The sequence below is a fragment of the Telmatherina bonti genome (assembly GCF_933228915.1).
Source record: "Telmatherina bonti genome assembly, chromosome: 13".
NCBI lineage: Eukaryota > Metazoa > Chordata > Actinopteri > Atheriniformes > Telmatherinidae > Telmatherina > Telmatherina bonti.
This window is the reverse complement of record NC_136611.1, coordinates 14,587,580-14,607,367: the sequence shown is the minus strand read 5'-3', so window position 1 is coordinate 14,607,367 and position 19,788 is coordinate 14,587,580. Positions and strand designations below refer to the sequence as shown.

At 38.2% G+C, this 19,788-nt stretch overlaps 1 protein-coding gene across 1 annotated transcript; it reads left to right on the top strand.

The window, feature by feature from the left end:
• Nucleotides 1–14,536: 14,536 nt before the first annotated feature.
• ptger4a (prostaglandin E receptor 4 (subtype EP4) a) lies at nucleotides 14,537–16,323 on the top strand (the record flags this gene model as incomplete). The annotated part of the gene is made up of 2 exons (XM_079251381.1): nucleotides 14,537–15,325; nucleotides 15,754–16,323. The coding sequence occupies 2 exons, from the start codon at nucleotides 14,537–14,539 to the stop codon at nucleotides 16,321–16,323; spliced, it is 1,359 nt and encodes a 452-aa protein (XP_079107507.1).
• Between the last annotated feature and the right edge of the window lie 3,465 nt (nucleotides 16,324–19,788).

Below are 19,788 nucleotides of genomic sequence, written 5' to 3'. Positions count from 1 at the left end.
ACAGTCATTTAAGTAGGTAAAACTTGAAAAGTTGTATTAATGGCATTTAAAGCAATAATGTTAGTAATCCCAACAAAACAAGCAAGTTGTTTGCCCCAAAACAATTAGGTGAGTCGTTAAAAATGATAACTTTAAGTTGGAGTTCAATACAAGGGACAACAGTTCTGCTAACTTTAATTTCTTTGTTGTAAAATGCGGGAAAACCAACTTTTTGAGTTTGCAATTTTCACTTGAAGTCTCACTTGGCTGTGCTGCCTCAAGCTGGACACCACGCAGGTAAGTTTATATTTAAATTAAGTTTAAATGGTATGGGAATTGTTGACTAGTGTTGTGTAGTATGTTGTAGATTTATGGAGGATGCCTCCTACACATTTTCAACATTTAAACAGCTTTTCACTTGGCAGCCGTTAGCAGAACTGCTGCATGAGTTAGCAGCTAGCTTATCTGGGCCGATACCTTTCAAACAGGACAAGACATGTTATCTTCTGCTGCTTAGTATTCAGTTAATTCATGCACACCTACTAGCTGCAGCTAAAGGAGTAGCCATTAGGGTTTTTTTTTTTTGTTGTTGTTGTTTTTTTTTTTTTTTAGGGTTTTAATGCTAACACATTAGCTGATATTTCCTACTAAGTATCAGGACAACTTGGAGCAGTTTGTGTAATACCTCTTTGTAGTAATATTTATATCATGCCGAGTTCAATAAAACACTTCATGCTGCTACCATTTACATATTAAAATGATAAGATGCAAGTCATGTTAGAGTTTATAAAATTATTATAGTGTAATGGTTGGAAAGGCCAATCTACCTATTTAAAATATTGTGTTGGTCAAAATATAGGCCTGCCCTGAATTTACTACATTGCTTTTGATTAAAAAAGGTTTAAATATTTGTACTATGACCCACTGTGGGCTCCCAGACTTGGATATATTGTCCTTCTGTTTAAAGACATTGAAATACATTTAATTGACTGCCCCGTTTTATACTGACTACTGACTTTCTTAACCTAATCTGATGTAGGTGTTGGGTTTAGGTATAGATATAGGTTGATAACCTTAAATAATATATGTTATTTGTAATTAATGTTTACTGCAGCAAAATGCATTAAAAATAAAAACACAAGCTCAAGGGTTTAGTCTAGTCTTTGCGTTGTCATTAAATTTATAAAATATTATGTGTAATGTATAACATTTAGGCTGACAGCCTTACTAATTCCCAGCAAATTGTCATCTTTGTTTTTCAGAGTGAAATGAATGCAGTTCAAGTTCTACAAGTTTACCAACGCCATGGAAGCTGTTCAACTGAAACATCATCGGCCACATCATGGAGGTTCAACATGGCTTTGCAAACACAGGGACTGCTGCACTTTCAGAACCATCAGTGCTTTGAAATCACATCTTTCACGATTGCATAGGACTGTCCAACTGTTCTTTTTTTATGAGCACAATTTGTCTTTCATTTTTCTTATATTGATAAAAGCACAAGCTGTTTTTTTATTTGCCTTTTTATTTGATTCAATGCTGCTAGTTTAAATAAAACTAAGGTTTTGAGGATGTATGTTTCATCTGTAATTATTTATGATTTTGATTAGAAGTGATTGAAATTAAATTATGAAGTTATGTTACATTAGCAGTGTGCAATTTTAAATTACTCTTAAATTATTCTGCTATACTAACTTAATCAAATTCAAGTGGATTTTGTGAAAGAATGAGTTATTGCAGTGTAAAATGATACATTATTACAACTTATGAAGAATTAGAGCAAGTAAGGATTAAAAGTTATAACCATGTAGATTTTTTTATTAGTACCACTTATGGAACAGTTACCAGAAGTAAAGATGAAAAGTTATTACAATATAAAATTCTAATTTAGTGGAACTTACAATTGAGTTGTAAAAAATCCTAACTTAGAGTTGAGCAAACTCAAAAGCTAAACTTAAAATATTTAGCTGTTCAACTTAAAAATTTATCGAAGTTTGTTGCCTTGAAATTTTAAGTTCACCCAACTTTTTCTTTTTTACAGTGTTGTAAAAAAAGTTTTGTGCTGAATATGAAAGAAAATGAAGTGATCAAAAATAGTCACTTGCCCCATAAAGGGTTAAAAACGCTTTATGGATTAAATATGTGGACTATTTTTCTGTTATGCTTTCTTCCTATTAAAACTAAAGGGTGTGAAAGCCATTGTACATGACATTATAGACAAAGAATTAGAACTAATCTGCATTGTAAAATGGACCATTTGTCATTCTGTGGTGGCTTATCATCCTTTTGTTCAATGGAGAATTTCTAAAGATTGTTTCATTTGTTTGCGGTGTCTCAGTGTGTCATTTCAGCTGTATGTTAACACTGCTTATGGAGTCAACCAAATGGGAGATCAGGAAGTTTGACATTCACATCACTGACACTGATGCCCAGAGACTTTGAAGTGTTTTAAAAGACCCCTGTGTGTTTTCGCAGAGGCTGTGAGGATGTTGGTTGAGATGTGTCAATATAGCAGAATCTCTGAGAGAAAATTGGATGCATTAGACATAACCAGTGCTGGGTTGTGATATGGAACACCTGCTACGGCACAAACCTTTTGTATTTACTGCAAGACAACTCGCTTATGGATTTAAGGAAAATAATTACGAAAGAAGCCAGCCCATCCTCATTTAATCTCTTAGACCGAGTTTGTGCTGTGTCTGAACAGTATGTTCATTTCTTATCCTCTTTGCAGACTCTTAAGTACATGTGTCAGAGTTTTATCTCTCTGTGGTTCAGGATTTCCTTCCCATGTAAACTCTACCCTCTTTCTTTTTCCTCTGAACTTTTAAATTGAGTCAACATGATTCAGGTCCTATTTTTGATTAATAAGTGCAATTCATATCTGAAATAAGCAAACATTGCGTGTCTTTGTTCTGCTATGTGTGGCAGATTAGAGGGTAAGATGTTGCTGGTTGTGTTGCACTTGGCCGGTCACCCCACAGTCTCCAGAAGAACATGCTTATTAATCTTTCATTATCTATTAAGGTCAGTAGCTTCATATTTAACATTTTAAAAGGATAAGTGAAAACAAATATTGCCTAATCTATCCTTCCGTTTGTTTCGAGGCTATACATGCCTTTTATGTTTTCTGACACTGGCAAATGATTCATATAATAAACAAATAAATTAGGAAGATGAGCAGTGGTAATTAGAAATTGGATTTATGTGCTGTCTGATCCATTCTGTCATCATCAGCTCTTATGTCTAACCTTTTCATGTAGTTAAATTGTATTTTCTTTTCATCTCAATGAAACTTTCAAAGACTGTGCTTTTTATTTAATACCTCCCTCTAGTTTGTCATATTGTGCAGTTTTGCACAATTCTGACTCTTGCAGCATCAACGACCCTGGATGAATATTCATCAAGTCATGCCTGCACAGAAGCTGTGTTTATTAAGCTGAACATTACTACACAGTAAGATGTGTGAGTCTGCAGACATTTCATAAGGAAAATGCGTTAGAACTTCTGCATAATGCTTCTGCAAAAATAGCTGTAGTTTTATCATGCTTTATCATAACATTAATGCATTAACATGCATTCAGCCTCATATCTGCACCAATCTTATGCAGAAGAATATCTGAGCTTTGGATCACCCAAAATGTTTTTGCTGCCTTTCTACTTCTGTGAAGAAGTTTGGAGGTCACCACTCATCCTATGAAACAATTATATGCTCAACTTTTTAGAGGATTTTTGCTGAGTGGAGCTCTGTGCTCTGTACTTAGAACACTCTGCAACTCTGATAAAACTGTTGTTCTGTCTCTAGAAGTGAGCTTGTGAACCAAATTCCCTGATGATATCATTGCTTTTGGCATGCCCGATGTTTGTCATAAGCTATTTTACAAAGAACATTAAAGAGAGCCATGTACTGCTTTATGTTTTTACTCTCAGACTTGTCTTGATTTGATGCTGAGAAAGACCCTCTTTCCTTTTTTTTAACAGTCTGAGATCCGACCCTTTCACTTACTTCTGATGTTTCCCACTAATGAGGCGCTATTTAGGAAACAATGTTTTTGCAACAAACTTGAGTTGCAGCCATATTTATAAAAGGTAAACAATGACTGTAGGTTAATTTACTCTGGGCCTCCATGAGCAGATTAAATCCATCTGAGTGTGTGTGAACACTGCTTCAGCTGAAGAATAAAACTTGGCAAAACCTGAGCTTCTGTTCAAATAAACAAGTAACATTGCCAAAACTTTTCTTCAATTTTATGGTGAAGTAGGAAATAATATATAAAAATAAAATTTTAATTCCATTTTGTGTGGAAATTTAGATTTTTAGATTTTTTAAAGATTCAAACCTTCTGATGACTTTCAGATTTATATGAAAGTTTTGGCATTGGCTCTCTTATAACTGACTGTGTAGGAAATACATCTAGACTCTGCAGAACCTTGTGGATGTACAAGTTATTTTTCCATGTTTTTTTTTTTTTATCAGCATTTAAACATATTGTTTCTCAAACTGCAAAAAAAAAAAAAAAAAAAAAAAAAAAAAAAAAATCACTCAATTCAGGGGTGTCCAGCTTTGGTCCTCAAGGGGCACAATTCTGCAGGTTTTCCATGCATCCCTGCTTCAAGACATCTGACTCAAATGAATCAGTCATTGTGCAGAAGTTCATTGGCTGTTGGATCCATTTAATGAAAGCCAGGTGTGTTGGAACAAGTACATCAAAAGTACATCTAAAACCTGCAGGACAGCAGCTCTTTGGGCCGACTTTAGACACCCCTGACTTCATTCATAGCAAAAAAAAACTAATTTTCTGAACATACTGGAAATGAGATTTGAAGTTGATGTAGCAAACAGTTTTATAGATGCTAATAGCCAACAGGGTGAACAGCTTTCTGTCTGAGAGAAAGGCCAGACTTAATGAATGGTATCAGCAGAATCTGGAGACACACACTTAAACACTACCCAAACCCTCTAAACACCTGGCTGATTTCTGAGAGAAATTGGCTCGAATGGCACATAGTTGCTTGCAGCCCCAGTTTCTGATGTTTAGAGGTGTCCTTTAACAACTGCTCTTAGAGGTTAACAAGTTGATCCTTTTAGTCACAGCTGTCTTACCTAAAACATGCAAATGTCCAACTTTCCAAATGACTCGATTTCATACATCTGATTGTGTTTGAAATGAGGAAGATTTCACCGTAAAAACATGTAATACTCTCATTGTGTGTCTGATGATTCTCTTTAAACTTATACCCAGTGAATTAGACAGCCTAGTAACAACAACGTTTTGTTGACCCAAAGCTGCAAGGGAAAAGTTTACGAGTGTTTTAGGATGATGTCATTATATGATGAGACATTTCACATCTGTCCCACTGGTCTGAGGACTCTGAGAATTATAATGCTACTTATTTATTTAGTTCATTTATTGAAATACAAATAGTAAATGATCAAATTGTGTGAAATTTACTGTGACTTGTCTGCATGTGACAGAAAAAAGAAAAATTCCCCAAATTCTTTCCCTGTGGAAGGAGAACAATGTTTGTAATAAAATGATAGCCTTTGTACATAAAAACTGAAATAAATAAATGTTCTAATTAACAACCAAAGCGATTTAATTGCGGTGGGTAAAACAACACAGCGTCCCAATCTGAAACTTGATAAAACTGTAGGCTCACATTTAGCGACCTGCATGCTTATGAACTTGCTCAGGAAGAACTCACAAACACCATTCTGTGCGTCTGACTTTCATTCACAAACTCAGCAACGGGAATATGAATGAGTCCATTAAATGATGTGCGTCTTTGCCCTTTAGCTGCAGGTTTGGACCATTTTCCATTACTTATGCATCAACAGCAATATAACACCCTCTTTGCTGTTTTCCATTGTGTTAATGGGCAGATGTGGTAATTTACTGATTTAATGATTAGCAGTGTGTAGCTTTGAGTTTCATTCCCAGTTAATGATTACCACCATTATGCTGGCAATCAATGGGACACTATTACAGGAGCCTCCAGTGAAAGGAGACATGGGTTTTAGAAGAATCCGAATTGTAAGAGTTGATTAAGGACAACTTCCTACAATGCTGCTGTTTGACTGATGCTATGAGTCACTCCTCTGTAGAGATAAACTATCTGGAAGGAAATGCTTGTGTAGCGTTTCATAAGTTTTCTAAGGCATTTGGTTTGAGTAAAACAAAGCCAACTTTCCTAGTGCTACATGTGTAAAATGTCCTCTGTGGGTTGGATCACAGTTAATAGTGTATAAAACAAAATGTTGACATTAGATACTTATTGCAGTTTGTATTTGCAGTTACTTGAACTTGGGTTGTTATTAAGCATTGAATGCAATTAAGTTTGACAGCTTCACTGAGAGCCTAAACAAATTTCTGAATAGTTTGTCGGATGCAAGCTGTAAATAATGTAAAAAAGCAGACTGTTTCTGTTTTCATGTTGGCAAATCAGTGCCAGTTCAAACAGTTTACATCTGATTCTCTGCACTGTGGCTTTGTTATGTTGAGTCAGATCGCAAACGGATGTTATCTATAAATCTTCCAGACCCCAGAATAAACATATCCCAGCTCTTTCTAAACTTACTATTTAAAAACAAGCTGCAACCAGAACGTCCTCAAGGACAACAACTTGTCCACCTGGGATTATTCTCAGAGATGCTGGGAATTGTTAGTCTGACTGAAAATGGCTGTTAACGCTTCTGTTTGAGTGTAATATATTTTAACTGATAAAGAAAGAAATTAAATCAGCATTTGGTGTTAGGATTTAGCGTTTGCTCCACAGCGGTTTGGTCAAACCCAGCTACTTAAAGCTCCATGGGAGAATGACACAGTGACTTTATGCTTTATCACCAAGCTGGAAAAATGTTAAAAAAAACAAAAAAAAACAAAAAAAAACCTCTCAAAGCTGATTGAGTTAAACTTGTTCCAGAGTTTTTTCCAAACTTTGTGAAACTGAAATGAAGAACAAGAACACTAAAATCATCAACACAGGATGGAATCTATGAGCACCCTCCTGCTCATTGTTTGATTGATTCAGGGACAGTGTCCTGCAGGTTTTCCAAGTGTCCCCGCAGCAACACACCTGACTGAAATCAATCTGCATTTAGCAGACATGTGTAGAGCTTGTCTGAGTCTGAGTCAGGTGTTCCAACAGGGAGGCATATAAAACCTGCAGGACACTGGTTCTCAAGGACCAGGATTGAGAATCCTTGCAATACAGTGTCATCCAATCAATTAAATACTCTTTTTAGGATTACGGTATAATCAAAGATTGTTGGTATATTTGCTCCAGTCAGGTGTTTGTGCTGAATTTAATGTTTACTGAAAATAAACTGAAGTTCTCCAAAAGTGCAAACAGCCTCTTCATTAAAGGCCAGAGATATCTCTAGTTTCTGAAGACATCATACAGACCATCACTTACCAGAAGATGTATATGATTTTATTGGTCTGTGGTGGCCAACCAGTGCTGCTCTTTATGCTGTTGTGCGTTCTGGAGCAGACTGAAGGTGACTGACACTGTCCAGGTTAAGAACTACACCAGACAGCCCTTCACATCCACAGCATGGTGGACGACCTCAGGAGCACGTTCAGGAACAGGCTGATTCAGTCACACTGCAACACACAGAACGCTCCAGGAAATAATTCCTTCCTGTGGCCATTCATAACTCAGCACAAGATCTCTCATAATTATCTCCTGTCAACATTATTAACATTGATCTGATCTAATTCCTAATGTCTTTACTGTATTATCATGCCTTTATATAATTCAGCATCCTATTCTCCTTCCTACTTTCTTTTTTTTCTAACTGTATTTCAGTGTATTTAGTTGTTAGGAGCACTGTAATGCAGCACTTTTCTTCTGTTTCTGATGTTATTCAGAATAAACTGTCCGAATGCTTTAGCATGTTTATACAACTCACTGATCTCATAATCTGCTGGGAGGCATTTCTTTTTTAATAAGAAATTCTGATTATTTTACACCTCCAGGTGTCATTACAAACAGTCAGCCTTTAAATGGCTACCTGTAAAAGTTTGACTGATATGTCAACCTCAGTGTAAATTTTTACATGTGTGCATAAGGTTTTGTGTCGTTTGCTGACTGGATCAGACTTGTCATCCAGCTATCAGACACCTGCTCTACTTCTGACACATGGCTCCGTTACAACACTGTCAGTTGTAAATAAATGAGTTTAGGCCACAGAAAACAAGTGAAATAGACCATATTTGAGCCAAATATTCTTTCTGCTAAAAGATTTTCTACAAGCAGGGAATCCACATGGAGAAATAGTTTGTTTTTAATTTTACATTTTTTCTGACCATAACCTGGTGAGAGTTTCAAAGATTTCACATCAGATTTTTTTTTTTAAGTTGTGCTTTCCAAAGACTGCTCCTTCTTGAGGTCTGTTACGACCCAACTGTGCAAGCGGATGTGAGGCGTAACAAATGAGAACTGCGGACAGGTGTTAATATGGAAGTGCTGAGAATAGATTGTTACAAGTGAGTGGAGATGGAGCACAAACAAATGGCCAGTACAAAAGGAAAAAGAAGTACAAGAAGTACAGTGAAACAAAAACTGGCTTGCTTAGCTAAAATAAAACAGAAAGTGAAGCAGCTCCAATAGCTATGTTAAACAGAAAAAAGTACTATATCCAGTTTCAAAAAACCCTTTCCTACCCCGACACAGTCTAATTTTAACTAAAACACTATCTATAAATGTAACAGAAAGAGAGCCAAAAGGGATTTACTACAACTATAATAAATAGACTATTTACTGGTAAAACAAACAAACAAACAAAAAAACAAACAAAAACAACACTGTTGGAAAAAACACTACAAACCAAACAATGTCTGAACAAATTACCACCTCCAAAAGTACACAATCAAATTCCAGAGATTGCAAGCCAAGTGCAGACTCTGTGCAAACCATAGACTGTAGGTGCCGATGAGCTGCAGCCGGTTTATGTTTCCTCACCCTGTGGCTGCAACGTCTGCAATAAGCAAGGCAATCATCCAATCAGCTGGCAGGAGACAAGGGTGTGGTAAGCAGAACCAATCCTCAGTAGGTGATGGCACACAGGGATTTGCATTCAAGATAAAACAACAGTTAGGTAAAGTGGTGGGAGCCAACAAGGTCTGTTACAGATATTGAAATAGATCTAGTTTAAGACTCTGATATTTGTACAGGTTAGTAAATTTAACATTTTGTTGATTTTGAACAGAAGCCGTCTTGTTTTTCCAGATTTTAAAGTGGAACTATTATGTGTATTTCAGGCTAATTTATTTTTATTTCTGAGACCAGAAGGTCTGGGATTGATCGAGTTATTGTTACAAATCGTTTTATTTACTTCAGACCGACCCTCTCTGTAGGCTGTCAGATCAGCCTGTGGGCAAAACGAGTGGATTGAGACTCTTCCGCATTAAGCCCCGCCTCCCGCCACTGTACTACATCGGGAGCGCGCCCCGCACTTGCTTTCGCCGTCATTGTAACATCTCATAAACAGAAGGATTAGGCTCATATGAACTCAATAAAAACAAAATACAATGTCAACACATAGCATACAGCCCTACATGTTGGAACCTGAATCAGACCCTGAAAACGAAGTGGAAAACAGCAACCCACAGCAACGAATGCAGCAGGATGTCTCTCTTTGGTAAACTCACCAGACATCGTTGGAAATAACTTTATCCCACGTTTCCCACCCGCCTGATGTATTTGTACATGCCCTTGTTAGCCAGTAGAAGGTAACCAATCACCGAACATTATCCCCCGGGACGTCACAAGGATTTCCAAGTAAAAAAAACTCTCTAAAACGACGCGTTTTTTGTCGCCATGGAAACCAAACGGAGAGAGTGCTGGAACTCAAACTCAAACTCAAACATGCGTTTAGGTGATAAAAAACAGTGCTGTTCACATGTCTGATGAGGATTCAACACTGTAACACTGTAGAAAGCTCAGAAAACTTGAAATACCATAATAGCACCCCTTTAAGTTACAACAAACTCAGCAGCTGCTTGCTCATGCTCATTTACCTCCTTGCAAGAAATAAAAATAAACAAGAAAGATTTTACATTGATTTATGTTTCTCTATGACAAAACATACACATTTGTGTGGAAACTGATTATCCATGCATCAAATCTTTAGAGGTAAACCATCCCACAGCCTGCAGAATGTGTCCCAGCCTGTCCACAGAGATTGTGTCAAAATATAGGTAGCAGTTACTTGTTACTGCCATACTCATTAGGAGCAAGGAGGCATGTAGCAAACCAGGTGTGTAGCTCTGTATCAATTCGAGGATTAAACTAAAAGAGGTTTTGCTTATGAGATGTGTTTATACATATCTCGGGGTCTTGTTCTCGAGTGAGGGAAGGATGGAGTGTAAGATCGACAGACAGATAGGTGCGGCGTCTGCAGTAATGCAGACTCTGCGCCGGTCTGTCGTGGTGAAGAAGGAGCTGAGCCAGAAGGCGAAGCTCTCAATTTACCAGTCGATCTACGTTCCTACCCTCACCTATGGTCATGAGCTGTGGGTAATGACCGAAAGAACAAGATCTAGTATACAGGTGGCTGAAATGAGTTTCCTCTGCAGGGTGGCCTCTAAGGCTCTCCCTTAGAGATAGGGTGAGGAGCTCGGTCATCCGGGAGGGGCTCAGAGTAGAGCCGCTGCTCCTCCGCATCGAGAGGAACCAGTTGAGGTGGTTTGGGAATCTGGTCAGGATGCCTCCTGGACTCCTCCCTGGTGAGGTGTTCCAGGCACGTCCCTCTGGAAGGAGACCCTGGGGAAGACCCAGGACATGCTGGAGGGATTATATCTCTCGGCTGGCCTGGGAACGCCTCGGGATCCCCCCCGCAGAGTTGGCAAATGTAGCTGGGGAGAGGGAAGTCTGGGCTTCCCTGCTTAGGCTGCTGCCCCCGCGACCCAACCCCGGATAAGCGGCATGAAGATAAAGATGTGTTTATACCTAAACAAGTAGCTGTAATGGCTTTTAAAATGCACCTCGCAGCATGACAGAATTCCTATTTTCTAGCTGCATTGTTAGGACAAAGAAATGCACAAAGCTAACAAATATTTTTCACAACACAATGAAGTAATTGTTTGGAAGAAGAACAAAAGCAATAGAAACTTTATATTTTGAAGGTAGTTATTATTTTGTTGCTTTCTTTACACCACAAAGCTTCTTCCATATTTAACGTAGAAGCTGAATTGCACACTTGGGTGTGCAATTGCAAACCCACAATAATTGTGCTGCAATTGTATTTGCAGGAAATATTGATTCTTGCAGTCAGGCTGGTGGGTAAGAGATGCTGTGCAACTGTGCTGCAGGTTATCTGACTTCAGCAAACAAATCCAGGAAAAGCACATTCATATGAGGCTTAATCTCTCTAATCTACTTGCAGCACATTCTGTAAGGTCTGAAGCTTGACTCGAAAGTACAGAAACAAATGACGGTAGGCAGGAACCTTATTTTATAGAGCATCAACACGCAGGGTGTTACATAACAGGTTTGTTTTTCAAAGGGTTGACATGTTAAGGCCAGTTCAATTATATGTAATCAACACTGAATGGCATGCTTTGAAAAACAATCTTATTCAAGGCTGTGCAATGCCCCTGATCGCAGAGGGTTTCCCCCTTTTCTGAGTATTGGCCTGAAAGTCACAACAAAGAAAACAAGAGTGTTTTTTGCGTATGCAGGGTCAGTCTACTGTATGACGTCAGGAAGCAGGAACGAAGGTCTCAGCATGTCAAAGTTTATGTTAGTCCACAAAAAAGAAAGAAATAGATGGTGGTGAACTAAACTACGGTTTTAAAATTCATCCAGATTTTTACTTTTATATGCATATTCAAGTCATGCAGATGTTGGTAATCCAACTGCACACGCCTGTGCAGTTTCACAAATAACTTGAGAGTTTAGGTTAAATGCAGCTCTGACTCAGGACCTGCCCACTGATGATTACACCACCAACCTAAACGTAGGGATGTTGATTATCGTCAACTTTTTCTCATCTGATCATGACTAGTTATATTAAGCAATACTAAGTAGATCATAAGGAATGTAAACAGAATGCATTTCACTGAAAATGAACACAAATGAAGTATCAATTTTAGGACCGAAGTATCAAAGCAGAATTTTTTACATGTTCTCGCTGGGACTCTCATTAAATGGTGACTTTTGACACCATCCTAAATTCAGATACCTCATATGGTTCAATAATTATTGCCAAAACCTTTTGTTGGCAGTGGCCATATTAGATTTAGCTGTCATGATGGACACACAGGGTTGCTGACTTAGATCTAAACAAATTGTTACAGGCTAGGTTGTCCTGGGCAACATGCAGGCTAAAGTTGGTGTTCTTAGAGTGCCTGCATGAAAATGTTCCTAGAGCCCTCAAATGCTGACCACCTTACTAGCTGTTTAGTGTTATAAATCATGTGAATACACATATTTCACTCCCTCTGCTGGACTGCTGTTACATATTGTCTATTACGAGGGATGCAGACCCATACAACAAAGTACTTTGAGACTTCTTCTAGGTGGTACTGATGACCCCAAATTTTGGGTCCCAACTCATGGACTAACATGCGCTTACTCAAACTATATCACTGTGGCTGACTCAGTAGACAAGGCATGTTAAAGAAGGCTGGCCCAGAGAGGGTGATACTAGCTCTGATTTGTTGACCATCTCGGAGACACATGCAGGCTATGCATGCAAAAATGATCTGTGGTCTGTGACGCTACTCTCAGGTGTAATTAAATAATTTATTTACTTGTCTAAGGAGGCAGAGCTCAGCTCCATGGTGGTGGAGCTCAGCTCCAGAGAGGTCCAGCCCACTTTAACCCTTGATTTTAATACTGGATTACACAACAAGTGGAGTGCTGCTGCTTTGAGTCCTGGGAGTTGTTTTTATGTTGCACCTTTTAATTCTTTAATGACAATGAGTGTGTTTAGAGGTCAAAAGGACAATATGAATAATTGTGTTTATTCAGTCAAACCAGACTTTTTAAAAGCAAGTAAACAGTATAGAAATCACTGCCCACAAAACTGGATTTACACACTATGATAACATAGTTACACAGAGCTCCACACATGCGGTCAATGGGCTTCTTTTTCTGCATGTTTTTGTTAGTGAGGCATCCCAGTTACTCTCGCATCTTTTGGTCGTGTGCTAGAATACATTTATTCTGGAATGATGTTTTAGACACATTGGAGGAAAGTTTTCTTTACTTAAGAGCACCCTGAAATCCCAGGTTTGAATATCTGGGTCTTGTGCCTGGAGAAGTCATTGAAAAGAGAGACACCTTTTCTTTGAAATGATTGCTGACAAAAACACAATCTAAAGAATCAAAAGAATAAATAATCTGAAATATTTTTATTGATATGATTAAATATATTACAATGTAGAATTACTCCAGTAATAGCTGGTAATGTAAATTCTTGGGGAAACTCAAATCACAGCTGATAAACCTGAACAATTGCAATATCTGGGTGACTCACATGTAATTGAGGGATAGAATTATGTCCTAAAGTATGATCTCCCCTCATGAAATATTGGTCCGCGTTTTTTTTTTTTTTGTTTTTTTTTTTTTTAATCCTAAAGGAGATACTAAAAATAAACACTGAAGTTTGTTTTCCTAATATTTGGAGAATTCAACCGTTGTTATCATAACTGCTCCTTATTTACTTCTGGGTAATGTTATCCAATTAGCAAACTTCCTAATCAAAAAGAGGCTGTTCAACCACACCCAGGATATTTGCTTTGTCAGCACAAAATCAGAAATGATCAGAGCCAGAAATAGTAAAACAAACTTTAATTATGCGACCATAATAACACTTGATATAACTTGAAAGAATTTTTTGCGGTCAAGTTTTCAATGATTGTTATTGTTTTAGGTGCATTTATGTCCTACAGAAATAATAATATTTTTTTAAATGAATATTTGGTTCCCACAAGCTTCTGATATAACTCATCTGTAACTGCTCTCATGCCAGAAGTAAATCAATAGATATTTATCTGCAATGTTCAATTTTAAAACACTAATTTACAGTTTGATCTTCCAAGAATCTCGCATTTGTTCAGCAGTCAGTAATGTCAAGATTTTCTGAGTTCAGATTAGCTTGTGAAGAGTATGTCCCAAGCCTCTCCTGGACCACACGGAACAGCTGATGAAGACTGCATCATGAAATGGAGGGGAGGGACTGAACTCTGCTGGAAGCTTGAAGGCAGGGCCTCATTTCAATTAACTCACTGGTGTCTGTTGCTTGACTTCATCTCTCTGTCCTGGTGAGTGAAACCTGCATCTGTTTTGCAAAGATAGCTGAAGATCTGATAAGAAAAAAAGAAAACACTGAACTGACGGTCACTCCAACGGGGACATGATGCTCTGGAGGGCCTGAAAGTTTTTTAGATGTTAGTTTTCAGATTAGTCACAAAGTGTTTCTGTTTTGATTTGACAATTATGTTTGGCCTTCTTTCAAGTGCAAGTAAGTTTCCTTCTCTGGACTGGAAACACCGACTTTAATAGGACTTCTTTCACTCGTCTTGGAGTACATTTGGACACAATGATGACTAATCAATCGATAACTGGGACAGGGAAGACCATGGTCCCGACCATTCCGTCTGTTATGTTTATTTTCGGAGTGGTTGGAAATGTCATTGCAATTGTTGTTCTTTGTAAATCTCGCAGAGAACAGAAAGAAACCACGTTTTATACGCTTGTGTGTGGACTAGCAGTCACGGACCTGCTCGGCACATTGCTTGCCAGTCCGGTCACCATCGCTATTTACGTTAAGGGCTCGTGGCCCGGAGAGGACCCGCTGTGCCAGTACTTTGGTTTCACCATGCTCTTTTTCTCTCTTTCGGGGCTGAGTATCATCTGTGCCATGTCAGTGGAGAGATATATTGCTATAAACCATCCTTACTTTTACAACGACTATGTGGACCAGAAACTTGCTGGATTGACACTGATAGGGATCTACATCTCCAATGCGCTCTTCTGTGCTCTGCCGCTTGTCGGCTTTGGACAAGTGAAAAAACAATATCCGCAAACTTGGTGCTTTTTAGAGTGGAGGAGCAACAAGACAAGCGATGCAGCCTACTCCTACATGTACGCGGGGTTCAGCTCTCTTCTTATTCTCGCCACTGTCATCTGTAATGTGCTGGTGTGTGTGGCTTTGATTCGGATGCACCGGCGCTTCGTGCGCAGGATGTCGCTGGGAACCGACGTAGGGCGCAACGTGGACCCGAGAAGGAGAGGACGTAGCTTTGGGCGTCTGGCTGGTGCAGAGATTCAGATGGTCATTCTGCTGATAGGCACATCAGCAGTGGTGCTTATCTGCTCCATCCCACTTGTTGTAAGTTTCCCTTTTCCATTTCCATTACGCACGTTTTACGCACATTTTACGCACGGCTCTTTTGCCTCTATTTTCTGTACAAATGCCAATAATAGTTACTTAAAGTTATCTAAATCTGGCTGGGCTCATCAGAGATACAATATATCTTGATTATGTTTGCGCATTGCCTCTTTTTCCCGCTTTTAAAATCTGGACTATCATAGTTTACATCCCTTTATCCATGACGAGCATGTGTTCACGCCTTATGACTTACTCTCGGACAATATCTTCATTCAGTATGGTTCATATTCTAATGTGCAGTTAAAAGAAATAGTTTAAACATGTTTAGATGAGGATTCATTTTTATCTCTAATCTCTAAGTTAAGACATGCACTTTCAGAGCTACAGCGTGTCTGTGGACTGAGCAAGTTCTCTCATCTCCTTTGCAGGCGCAGGTGTTTTTGAACCAGCTTTATAAAACTCCAGTGGAGCTTCAGTTGGACAAAAACCCAGATCTTCGATCTATACGCTTTGCCTCCTTCAACCCTATTCTTGACCCCTGGATCTACATCCTTCTCCGCAAGGCTGTCCTTCTCAAACTCATTGAGAAAATCAAGTGCCTTTTTTGTAAAATGGGAGCAAGGAGGCAACAGAGACAGGGAAACTTTCAATGTATCGATGCTCATCAGCTCTCATCAGTCATCTCTAACCAGGACTCTCATTCCTTGGTGTCCCGTGATCTGCGAGATGTCACAAGCACTTCTCAGACCTTCCTTTATCTGCCAGAGGGAAATGAGTTATTTACTGGAGGCTGTCAGAAAGCAAGCAAACTCTCTGGTTCCCAGCCCTCTTCAGTCAGAAATTCACAAGCTTCTTTTTCTTCTGATAAAGGCAGCTCTGAGGCTCAGACCAGAGAAGCAACAAAAATAATTACAGATTTTTCAGCTCTGCAATGCCAGAAAGATCCAGCACTTCAAGTGACACTGAACACAGAGACACTGGAGGAGAAATGCATCTGATTCCTTTCAGAAACAGAAAAAGTATTTCATCTTGCTTGGAACTAGATTGTCTGTCTGGTTATTCTTTCATAACAGCACATTTATTTCCCTAAATAGGGGAAAGGCACATAAAGAATAAAGAGTACAGTTCAAAAACAGGCAAAGGAAGTAAGAAAGTAATGTAATCATGAGTACTTAGCTACCTCAGTGATGACTGTCTGTGACGGCATGAGCAGATTCTGTTATCTTGTCCATGACAGATGGTCAACGGAGATCACTGATGGAAGGGCTAATCTCGTTTTCCTGAATTTGATCCATTGTAGGAACTTTCGCTGTAACTTTGGTGTGACAAGTAATCTGAAATACTGAAAATAAAATCAGCAAAGTGTGACATGAATGTCACTTGCACGTACACTGCCAGTGGAGCAATTCCCGAAAACAAATGGTTGCCATGGTTCTTTCTTAAATTAGTTTTATGACTGATACACAGTTTTAACGTTTGGTGAAAAGAGATGTTTGTTGTTCTTCAACCACACAAATACATAATTTAAAATTAAAATAAAACATGAACAGCGTGAATTAAAAACATTACAGATCTTCAAAATTATTCCCACACTTTAAAAGCTTTGTAAGATGTTGGAGAAATTATAAAATGTTGGTGTATTAAGCTGACAGCTGGAGCAGGTGACATGCTTAAAAAACAATGTTGTGCAGAAAATGTTTTTGATAAAGGGATTCTTCTCTAGGAGAAGGTTATTTACAATAAAAACCCAACTTTAGAGGGGTTATCAGTCCAGTTGAAGCATTTGTGCAGTTACAGATTAAATAAAACTTTTAGCAGTATTCATCTAGAACAACAACTTAAAGAGCTCAGAGTCACTGTAATACCAACATGAAAACAGCTCTAGATTATACTAACTCTAAATCTCAGTGGTATGTCCATTTGTCCACAATCAGATTGTTTAAAACAACAATATCTCAGTTCCCAGAAGTCAAAGTTATGTTTTTAAATTCATCCAGATTTCTTATTGTTTCTGTTTAAAATGATTTCAAGAAGTAGCCACCAGAAAATTTTTGACTTTTTTTCTTCCTTTTTTTCCATGAAAAATCAATTAAAGATAAATTCTGATGAATAGATATAGTGATTCCTAAATTAGTAGTTCTGGTTTCGTCTGAGCAGTTTTAATCATCTCTTCCATGATGCTTTGCTATTTTAGACACACAGTTTGTAATGCCCTCCAACATAAGGTGACACCTTCTTCTGCTGGTTAACAGCTACAGCATATCAGAAAGGGAATTTTTGAACTCCCAGTTTCAATTTCCCCCTTATATTTGCTTCATGTGGCTTTAGGAGCTTTGAGGAAAACTGTCTGCAACCTTCTCCCTTATCAAACCGAGTCAGATTGTACAACTGCATTCTTGCTTTCCTTGTTTCTTCTAATACTGTTAATTTTAGAAGAGCTTATCTATGTGCAAAAATGCAGAGAATAACAACCCTGAAGGTTTGGTTGGATGAGGAGTTCAACATACAAAGGGTCTTCTTCAGCAAAGCCTTTTAATAATTTATTTATAATTGTTAATTTATGCACTTTAATTTATATTTTGTTCATAGTCTAATGTTATGTGAAATATGTAGATCTTTTTTATTTGATGTTTTATTTTTCATGGCCTGTGGAAACGGTTTAATGTGTGTGTTGATAAATGAAAACATTTGTGTTATCAGGATAGAGATGCATTCATGTAATGATGCAGCTGTAAATGAAAGCCCCTGCTGTTGTTTCATAAAAACAAAAGCAAAAAAAAAAGATCTTTGACATCTTGTCGTTTGTTGCAAAGATGAACCTCATAATATCCCAGGAGCACCAAGTTTGTTACTCACACATTTTCCTGGTTAGATTCAGCAGAATTCATCTCATGATCCTCCTATCAACTCAAAAGAGCAAGCTACCATTTTCTGACATTTATAGTAAAACAAGAAAAATTAAGCACTGAGGGTTTAGATGAATTCAAATTCAAATTCACTGCCACAGTGATGCGTTGTATAGCTTATACTACACACACAGAGAAAGATAAAAAAAAATAAAGATAGTCTTATCTAATGGAAAAAAGAAAGAAAAATCAGGCTCTCCGGAAGTAGACCTGGCCAAGAGAGAGCTTCTGTCTTCAAACAATAAACACAACCAAAGCCTTTAATTCATTGCAGTTGAGCTTAAACAAGCAATTCAGTGGCTTAGTCAAAGACAGAGTGTCAGAGGATCCACCAGACTCTGGGAACGACACACTTTAATTAAACTGTGAATAAAAGGAGATCTTACAGTAGCGGGACGTAGTTGTGTTCGGAACAGTTCAGGAAGCCTCACAGTAGTTGGATTATCTTCACACTGAACTCAACAGTACCTAATTAAATGTACAAATTGACGACAATTTAAGGAGGTGTTTATTATTTGCGTGAATGACCTGACCATAGATCTTAACAGAGGATCTCCTCATTGAACTCAATAGATTTTTATTAAGTCTACTCTGAACAATCGAAGTAAATAGAGTTTGTGGTCATTGGTTTTGGGAGGTACTGCTTGGATAAGAGGGCACTAAGTGATGGACAGCTTGACTGAGAAGCTGCTTTATATCAACGGGGTCCCTCGGTGACTCTGCTCTCTGTCAGCTCGTTTGTTAAACAGCAGAAAGCACCTGCTGCTTCATCACGTCTGCTGTCACCCTCAGTTGAAAAGGACACGAAACAATCCCAGCCTGGCAACACACCAGAGGAAAAACAGAGCTGATGGAGGAGCTGATAAATGTCTCAGAACCTGCGCCCCATCCCTCCAATGGTAGAGGAAATGGAAATGAAATATAATCTGGAGAGCAAACACAAGCTCATGAGGTGTAATTGGAACTTTGTCTCCAATATGAGCTTAGTGCAAATGTCTTACCAGAACAGGAACGCCTCGCCTGGGGATGAATTTTAACAGCTCAAGAACAAAAATATGTTTTCAAATAGTTTTGCACATTTCTAGTTGCTAAGTTGTCTGTTCTCTCCAGCCAAAGAAAACAGTTCAGGCGTTTTCTCTGGATGAAATGCAAACACTATTTATGGATGATGATGTTCGAGGCATCTTTTGGAAAACATATCTTTTTTTTTTTAATTTTCTGAGCACCTCAAAGTAAATTCAGTTAAAACCACTGCTTGTTTTCAGATGTACAAGTGAGAGCATTTTCATGGTATGAGAGAAAGTTTTCTGAAAAAGACCAAAATGAGTGGTTTTAAACTGTAACAAGCAAATTGAGTTAAGTTGCTCCAAAAGCACAAAGTATAATTTACAAGTAGATTAATGACAGCTTGTATTGAAATGACCACCCTCATCACACTGTTAACATTTAGACGTCATCAGACCAAGACTACACCTAACACGTCACTGAGACACTGACATTTTTATGTTGTCGTATACCTGCCATTGTTAATAGCTTCTGTTTTAATAAGCCGTTAGA